Raw genomic sequence first — 8,970 nt, 5'->3', positions numbered from 1 at the left:
TCAGTCCACCATTAAATGCTACCTTGTTCTATATCCCTTAGAACTGTCTGAATGGCCTGGGTTCCAGCTCGGGACAGGTTGGCCGTGTGACCTTGGGCAAGTCACTTACTCTCTCTGGGGCTCAGTCTTTCATCTGCGCAATGACCTGCCTAGGAGTCTAAACACTAGCAGTGTTTAGATTACTGTTCTTCCCTCTGGATGGCCCCACGCCATCTCCAACAGCCTAAGCATGTCCTCGGACAGGTTAGTCCCATAAGGGCAGGGACTGGGCCTGAGTGGAGCCCAGGCCACCTACAGAAGGGATGGTTTGGGAGATGCTGAAACCAGCCACCACCTGTCACTCCAGCCTGACAGCTTGGGAGAGCTGGCGCAACCATGTGCTGAGCCTTGGGGACAGCAGTTGTGGATAGTCCCCAGTCTGGCCTTCCCTGGGCTCAGCTGTCCCACCTGTAGAATGGGCAGGAGGCTGCTACTGGCAGAGGGAGAGAAGAATGGGAGTCACCAGTCAATCAGAAAAGTGGCCCTTCCTTCAGCCCCCCCCACCCCGCCCCCACCATGTGAGCTCAGGGAGGAATCTGGAAATTGCCCAGGAAGTGGCTAGGTCACACCTCCATCCAGCTGGGGGGCTGGGTGGAAAATCCAGACTCTGCTGCCCCAACGGCGGGGGTTGGGATATGGGTGGCAAATGACCCTCCGGGAAGTTGTGGCCTCACAGGGGGACACCTCTGTGAGTAATCTAAGTTCACGTGGCCCAGTGTCACCATATTCTCCCTCCACGTGGGTTCCGGACTTGTCGGGCTTCAAAGGGAACCTCACCCCCTGTGTGGAGGGATGAAAACAGCCCAGCAGGGGAGAGGTGAGGGGGCACCTGCTGAACAAACAGCAGCCCCCATGGGGCCTGGCCTGGCCTGGCCTCTGTGGTCTGAGCCTGATTACTTGGGCTTTCTTCAGCTGGCTGCGTGGCAGACACACAGACAGGGCATTTGTGTGTTAGCAGCGTGCAAGCGGGTGGGCGAGGCCAAATCTGCCCACCGCCTGCTTTTGCTCAGCTCACGAGCTACAAGCGATCGTCACGTTTTTAAATGGTTGATAAAAAGAGAAGAATATTTCATGACCCGTGGAAATTATATGAAATTCAGATTTCGAGGTCCCCAACTAGCTTTGGGAGAACACGGCCGCGTTCGTTCGTTTGCATGTTGTCCGTGGCTGCTTTTACGTTACAACGGCAGAGCTACCACGGAGACCGCGGAGCCACAAAGGCTAAAATATTTACTTTCTGACCTTATCAGAGAGTCCGCCGGCTCCTACGTTAGGGCGCTAGCAAAGCTGGGGTGTGCTGCTATTCCCCCCCTCCCCAAATTAAAGTTCCGCTTCAATGAACTTAGCAAGCATTTTACAGTTTAAAAATCTGCATAGAAGCTGCGTTCGTTTCAGTACATATAGGTAAGCTTTGAGTTTTACAACTTTATATTAGTGTGTGTGTGTGTGTGTGTGTGTGTGTGCGTGTGTGTGTAAGAGAGAGCGAGAAACCATGATCTTTTTAAGACGTGGGACCTCCCAATCGTTTCCCATGCATCCATACTGTCCAAAACATTCTAGGCACTTGGTGGGTGATTAGCCGAGGTTTGTGGGATAAAAATCACAGGCTTGGTTCTCTCCATCCATCCAGAAAACCTGTTAGCAAAGTGACACTTGCGCATTTCACAGGTGTGGAGACTAAGGCCTGGAGAGGTGAGGACACCTGCCTGAGGCTCTTCCTCGAACCATGAACAGTGAAGACGAGATGTCTTTTCTTGACACTGATCTGCTTCTGAGAGAAGTGGGGAGCACACCATAACATGCGGTGGGGAGGCATGGTGCCCCTCCCTCCAGTGGTTTTCTCTGCATTCCCGGCATTTTAGGTCCCCTGCCAGCCCCATCTGTTCCCAGGCCTTCCTCCCTCGCTAGGGGGTCCGGGCAGGCTCCCAGGAGCGCATGGAGGGATGAGTGTTTTTTTCCCTTTTCCGGCAAACAGGGGCAGGTGTGGAGTGAGCAGCTCCGGGGAGGGGTGCGGGAAAGTGACTGAAGCTAAACTTCCGGGGGATCCAGTTGAACCACTGAGAGTAAGGGGCCCGCTGGAAGAGAGAATGGAGGGAGTTTGGGGAGCTAGGAGCCCAAGTGGGGGTGCTGGGAATGAAATGGGGCATCCTTGGGTGGGGCTATCCTTGGTCTAAGGACCAACCCCCACCCCCAAGCCGGGCCCTGGGAAACTTCCCCGCCCAGCACGACCTGTGAACCCGCAGAAAGCCACACAGCAAGCCAAGGAGAAAAACCACCTCCTTCTGCTGTCAGACCCCTGCTTCCACCAGAGGAAGTTCCAGGAGAAACCAGAGAGAATGGGTCAGGGGTACCTAGCACTTCTCATCTCTCCGTCAGAGACTCAGAGCCTCTCCGGAAGAATGGGCGTGAGGACTCGACGGGGACTTGCTCAAACAACGCAAAGCCCGTTTCGTGGCTGTCCAGGCCTTGTTCCAACCTCATCTTGCACCACCGACCCCGCGTTAGGAGGGATTTCCATCCCTCCTAACACCCGCCAACACCCGCTCGCCCCGTCCCTACTGCCTCCATCACTCCAAACACAATGGACTGGAATGTACCCTGCTTCCCACCACAGGGCCTTTGCATCGGCTATTCCTCCACCCGGAACCCTGTCCCCCCTCGCTCACTCTGCGGACTTCCGTTCCAACATCCCTTCCTTGAAGGAGCCTCCAAGACCACCCCAGACCAGCTGCATTTCACAGTCTCAGACCTACCACTGAGTACCTGTGAGATTAGGTTTGTTTACTCCCCCACTCCACCGGGATCTCCAGCACAGGTCTGCCCGTGGTCACCTCTACTCAGGACCCTGTCTAAATGGCTCTGCGCAGTATTCTAGGGCTTAGCGCAGAATTAGACACAGCAGGAAATCGATAAGTGATCAGACAGCGGCATGAATGAATGATTGGCATCACCAGTGGCTGCAGTTATGGAAACACAGACGGACAGAGAAGTAACGTCAATAAACCTTTTGTGTGTGTGTGTGTGTGTGTCGATTCGCCTGTGTTCCAGAGCAGAGTTATCCACTAGAACTTTCTGCGCAGATGACAACGTTCTGGATCTATGCTGTCCAATATGTCAGCCATGAGACGCAAGGGGCTACTGAGCACTTAAAATGTGGCCAGTGGGACTGAGGAACAGAATTTTAAATTTTATTTAATTTTGATATATGTAAATTCAAATAGACACATGTGGTTAGTGACTGCCATATTGGGTGGCATAGCTTTAGAGAGAGGGGACATGTCTGAGTGTCTCCAAGACAAGACTGTTACATGCAGTTCTGCCATCCAGGGATTCACAGGAAGTCCCCCAAACCTCCACCAGCTGGTCCTTGGGGTCAAACATGACAAAGATTCTTTGGAAACCTGCAGGAGGCAGAGACTCACCATCCCCCGCTGCCCACCATGCTTGTCATGGGGACCACCAGGCAACAACGACTCGGGGAGATCTCCATGGTGATGGCCCATCTCCAGAACGAGAATGCTGGGACTGGACCTCCCCGTTTTTCTCATCATCATCACTTATCACACGACCAATAAGACTGCCATCGACCTCATTCTCTCCATCATTACCACCCTGGCACAACAGCCCCAAGACAAACACCAACGCAGCCATCGGCACCACCACCAACCCCACAACCAATGGAGTACTGATGTCACCACCAACACTATCTCGTCCATCATTTCCATCCCTCTCAACACCCGCCAACACCCGCTCGCCTCGTCCCTACTACCTCCATCACACCACCCCAACACCCCAACACCGGATACCGAGAAAGAGCCTCGGCTCTGGAATTCAACGGCCTGGGCTTAAATCCCAGCTCTGAGAGTAAATTGCTCAGCGTCTGTGAGACTCAGTTGCTTCAGCTGTAAAATGGGACTAATAACACCATAATAAGACTTACTGTCTGTGATTGTTAGGGGGAAAAAAAAAATCAAACGAGGAAGTACAGGGACAGTCCTTTTACTACGATCATTGAGTTCTAAGGTTGTTCTAGATGCTGTGCTCAGTGAGCACGATTTTATTTAATCCTCACACGGCTGCGAGAGATAATAATCCATTCACTTCACAGGTGAGGAAACTAAGTCTAAGAGATGTGCTAGAACTTGCCAAAGGCCCTACGACTAAGAAGCTAGATTGGAACTGACGTCTTAAGTGGACCAGGCTAGGAAAAGGGAGGCTGGATCAGCAGATTGGCCGGCCTGCAGCTCCAGGTTCCCTTCTCAGGGATGCTGAGGGATTTCAGCATCCCACTGGGAAAGATGGTGGTCGGCGGTGATGGTGGTGGCGTCTGTGTCTCCGCCGGGCCTGGCGGGTAGGGCGGGGCGGGGAGCGAGTCCACTCACCTGTGTCCTGGCGAAACTGGTGCATGGACTGCAGGTCGATGATGTAGGGCACCAGCTGGGCATCCACCTGCCCCAGCACCACGGAACCGCGGGCATCCTCCTTGAGCACGTTCTCGATGTGGTGGCACACGGTGGCCGTGTAAGGCCGCCAGCGGCTGTGCTCGTTCAGCCACTCCCACACCACCACCCGGGCCACATTCTGCGGTGGGAAGCCCAGCCCCGTGACGGGCATCATGACACCCTGGCCTGGCCGTGACATGGCCGCTGCCGCCTCAGGGGCCAGGACCCTACTCTTACTGGCCCAGTTCCTCCTGGGCCTGGGAGCAGGCGGGGAACTTCCTCTCTCCCCAGGAGGGCAGCAAGAGCTGTCCCGCCTCCTTTCTGACGCCCGGTCCTCTGTGAGGCCCGGCAGCCTCAGTTAAATGAGTGAGGGGTGGTGTTCCAGCATCCAAGGACCCCTTCCTGGCCCGGGTGTCTCCAATAAAGGGTGCTGCTCTGGAAATCAAGCGTCTGTCTTGAGGTGGGAGAAACGTTGCTCTAAACTCCTTGGTTCCCTCGGCTCACATAAGGGATTCAGGCAGCCGCCCCTACTCTAGGTCCAGTCTCTTGCTCGCCGGTCTCCCGTCCTTCTTCCCGGCGGCGGCGCAGGGCCTGTCACCCAGGAGGCCCGGCCCCAGCCTGCTGCTCTCTGCGGCACCGAGCCAGCCCTCTGCGCTCCCAACTGCGTCCCAGACTCTGCGCCTGGCTCCAGTGGGGCTGCTCCTCTTGTCTCGGGTCCGCCCCCCCGACGGCTCCTGATGAAGGGGGCGTCCCTGTCCCCCTGGTACCCACTCCACTGTGTCCTGGAAGGCCTGGGTGGCTGAAGAACGCACTGGGGAGGAGAGCGGCGCGTGCCCCAGGCCCGCCGGCCCGGCCTGCGGCTCCGGAGCTGAGCTGGGGGGACGAGGGGGGCGGGGGCCCGTGGGCACGCCCCACCCCACTCGTGCTCGCGACCTGCCGGGAGACAAGAAGGGGAGAGGGCCCTTTAAGAATAGAGCGCGGCACCCCCTCCCCCTTCCCGGGAGAGCGATCGGCTGAGAACAATGGGGAACCGATGGCGGGGGGCAGCAAGGGGGCTAAAGGGGGTCGCTGCCCGCGTCCCCCTGGGGCAGGCCTGAAGGGAGGGCTCGGCTGGGAGCGCGATTTTTCGAGACTCTCGTCTGTGGCCCCCCTCCTCAGCTCCTCCGGCGCTCCCCTCCCCCGGGGCCCGCGCCCCGGCGGGGGATGCAGGTGCGCGGGGATGCGCCTGGATGAGCCGCGCTGCAGGCGCGGCCCAGGGCCCCCCCGGGGGTCGCGTCACGGAGGAGGAGAAGCCAACGGCTGGATGGTCGCTGCCTCCCACCCCGGGGGTAAGTGCTCCCTCTCCCCAGCCCAGACCTCCCCGAAGCGCGCGCGGGCCCCCGCAGGAGCCGGGGGTGCGGTCCCTCCGCACCCCGCACTCTCACCTCCTCTCCTCTGCTCTGCCTCCCTCTCAGGCTCGCGCTTCAGCACTGCCGACTCCTGGGCTCCCCCCGGAGTGGGAGGGAGCCGCGGTCCCGCCTCCGCGCCCTTTCCCTCCCGGGCCCGCGGCCGCCGCGCGCCCGGACGCTGGGCTTGCCGCGCGCGGACCCGCTGCGCCGCCGACCGACGGATGGATGCGTGAGCCGGCTGCCGGACGCCGGGATCCCGCGGGTGGGAGGCGGCCGCCGCCGCGCTCGGGGACGGGAAGGGGGAGGGGGCGGAGGAGGAGGAAGGGGAGGAGACAGATCGCGGCCGTAAGCGCCTACGGCGCTGACACGCGAGTCTCGGGGCGCCCCAAATCCTCAGCTAGGCCCACCTGGGACCCCAGGAGGTCGCCGGACCCCCGAGCAGGGCGCAAGGCATGGAGTGGGGTGTTTGTGGGTCGCCTGCTTGAAACCTAGTCATCTTTACATTCCCGTTGCCCAGTGCAGGGCCTGGCACACACTAGGTGCTCAATAAATGCTTGGATGAATGACTTAGATCAGGATTGTCTGAAGAAAGATTTAAGAGCATTCTAGGGTTGCTTCTCCTTATACTATTCTGGGCGTGGGGGTGCTGTGGAGGGGCTGGCAAGGCCCATTTCAGAGCAGGATGCAAATCATGGACTCTGAAGTGTACAGATGGGGAGACTGAGGCCCACAGGGTAAGAAATAGGATCACACAGCAGTTTAGAGCAGTGCCCAGATACGGACCCAGAGCTGATTCTCCTCCCAGGACCCGATGAGCCAGCCCAGGGCCCACGTCCCCAAAGCCCCCACCTACTCCAAGTGAGTAGGTTAGCAACAGCATCCTGCTCCCCCAAGTGGGGGGCGGGGGTTGTGGTGATGGGCGGAGACCTAGTCTAGGAGGCAGATACTTTGGGGCAAGGTAAGAGTGGGCCTTCTGCTATCTCATTCACAGATACCTGCAAAGAACACGTGCTCAATAAATGCTGGGTGAGGGCTGGTTGGATGGAAAGCCATGCAGGCGGTAGCAGCAGCTCAAGTGTTCATGGAATGGCGAGCTCTCCTCCCTCTGGCAAGCTGGATGCAGCTGAGGACACACATCAGCTGGGAGGGGGTGGACCACTCGGGGCCTGTGGGTGTTTAGATTAGGGAAGATGAAGGATGCGTCCGGGAACTCCAGCCGGGGCGGCAGACCGGGGTCAGCAGCCTGTTTGGGAGCTTGCCCAGGGCAGCCCACACTCTTTTCCCCCCGGGGCAGATGGTGATAAATTAGGCGGAGTCAGAGGCGGGCTGTTTAGGGGCGCTTTCCCAGAACTGAACTCCGGTTCCCCAGCCAGCTGGAGTGACCGCCCCTCCCCAGGCCCCTGCTCTGTCCTGCAGCCTGGTGCCTGATGGGCTTTTCCAGATTGGGCCAATGATTCTGCTTGCTTGCGCCCGCTGCAAACGAAAGAAAGATGCCCTATCTGAGGGCAGGGCCAGCCAGCTCTGCAGTGATGACACTCCGAAGGCATCACCAAGCTCTGGGATTTTAGCTATGGCCCACCGATGGTTTTCCAGGGGTCTGTGAAAGTCCCCCTCCTCCTTACAGACAAACTCATGTGTGTGCATTTTTCTGGGAAGGAAGGCTCTGGCTTTCCTCTTTCAACGATTCAGAGTTGATGCTCAAGAACCTTATGTTACAGAAGAGGATCTGGGGACCCCAGAGTGGGGAAAAGACTAGATTAAGGTTACATGGAAATTTAGCAGCAGGGTGGAAAGAAGAACCCAAGACACCCGACTGAATAACGTTACGTAAGGCCTAACTAAATGCCGCCTCCTCTGGGAAGCCTTCCTTGAATTCATCCCATTTTCCTCTGTGTTCTTTTGCCCATTCCTGGATGTGACACCCTGTTATTACAATTAGCCACTTCAAAGCCGTCCCTGCTAGAGTAAGACGTCCGTGAGATCAGGGACTGTGTCACATTCATCTTGTGTGGTGTTCCTCGTGCTCATTAAATGACATTGATCGTGTATTGAGTACCTATTGTGTGCCAGGCACTTACTGAATCCTTAGTACTCTTCACAATTGCCCCACCAGGTAGGTAATATTGTCCTTATTTTACAGATGGGGGGAAAAAAAATCTTGAAGTTGAAAGAGGATATGTGGCTTGCCAAGTTGCCACAGGGCATCAGAGGCAGAATGAGGATCTGAATCCCAAGCCTGTTTGCAGCTCCCAAGCAGCTAATGAATGGTATCGAGCTGGGGATCTGGAGCAGCCTGGCAAAGGGATTCCAAGGAGGAAAATGCACTTGGCCTTCAAGGAGCCCACAGTCTGTTGGGGAGATGGCTCAGACACCAGTGGAGGAGCCAATAGAACAAACACACTCAATCACAAACTCTTTTTTTTTTTTTTTTTAATTTTGTATGTATGTATCACATCTCTATAAAAAGAATCCCAGGATTTCCCTTTCTGTATGCTTTCGTCTTCCTTCCTCACGGCCGTGATACTGGCTAGCTGAGGTCATCGGTGCCATGAAATTAAACTGATGAGATGGGAGATCATTCTGTCACTTTTCTAGATCTTTGAGCTCCACATCCGATTGGGGCTGATCACACTTACTTAACCGGCTTGTGAGGTTTGCAATGATTTTCTCACTCTGTGGCCGTCAATGATTTCAATTCGCCCGTGTAACCGTGCTTCATCGTCACCCTGAGAAACCAGACAATGACTTGGGAGCATGGCCTAAAGGAACCTGGAGTTCGCCTCTCTTCCCAGCACTGTCGGTGTCCTTGAGCACGTCGGCCAGGACGTTCACGTGAGGCACGGAAAGATGGTGGAAAGAGATGAACTCATTTTTTGTTCTCTTATCCATCATCCATCCATCCATCCATCCATCCATCCATCCACCCATCCATCCATCCATCCATCCATCCATCCACCCACCCACTCATCTATACATTCATCTGTGCAAGTACCCTTCCTTCTTTCCTCCCTCCCTCCCTTCCTCCCTCCCTTTGTCTCTCCCTCCTACCCAACCATCCCTCCATCCATCTATCCACTCACCTATCTGTCCATCCATCCATC

At 56.5% G+C, this 8,970-nt stretch overlaps 1 protein-coding gene and 1 pseudogene across 1 annotated transcript in view; both read right to left on the bottom strand.

Annotated features, from left to right (window-relative positions):
* The window catches only part of DTX1 (deltex E3 ubiquitin ligase 1), a 35,008-nt gene extending 29,014 nt beyond the window's left edge, over positions 1-5,994 (bottom strand). Inside the window, exons 1-2 of the mRNA XM_011355823.2 lie at positions 5,906-5,994; positions 4,422-5,414 (exon numbers count right to left, since the gene is read on the bottom strand). Of these exons, the coding sequence (XP_011354125.1) occupies positions 4,422-4,680 (259 nt within the window). The 5' untranslated portion in view covers positions 4,681-5,414; positions 5,906-5,994. The remainder of the gene's footprint in view (positions 1-4,421; positions 5,415-5,905) is intronic.
* A 2,332-nt stretch (positions 5,995-8,326) lies between these two features.
* Positions 8,327-8,758, bottom strand: LOC105289391 (annotated as a pseudogene).
* Positions 8,759-8,970: the final 212 nt, after the last annotated feature.

Source organism: Pteropus vampyrus, unplaced genomic scaffold (assembly GCF_000151845.1).
Source record: "Pteropus vampyrus isolate Shadow unplaced genomic scaffold, Pvam_2.0 Scaffold23, whole genome shotgun sequence".
NCBI lineage: Eukaryota > Metazoa > Chordata > Mammalia > Chiroptera > Pteropodidae > Pteropus > Pteropus vampyrus.
Note: the sequence above shows the minus strand (reverse complement) of the source record. Positions and strands in the feature narration are given on the sequence as shown.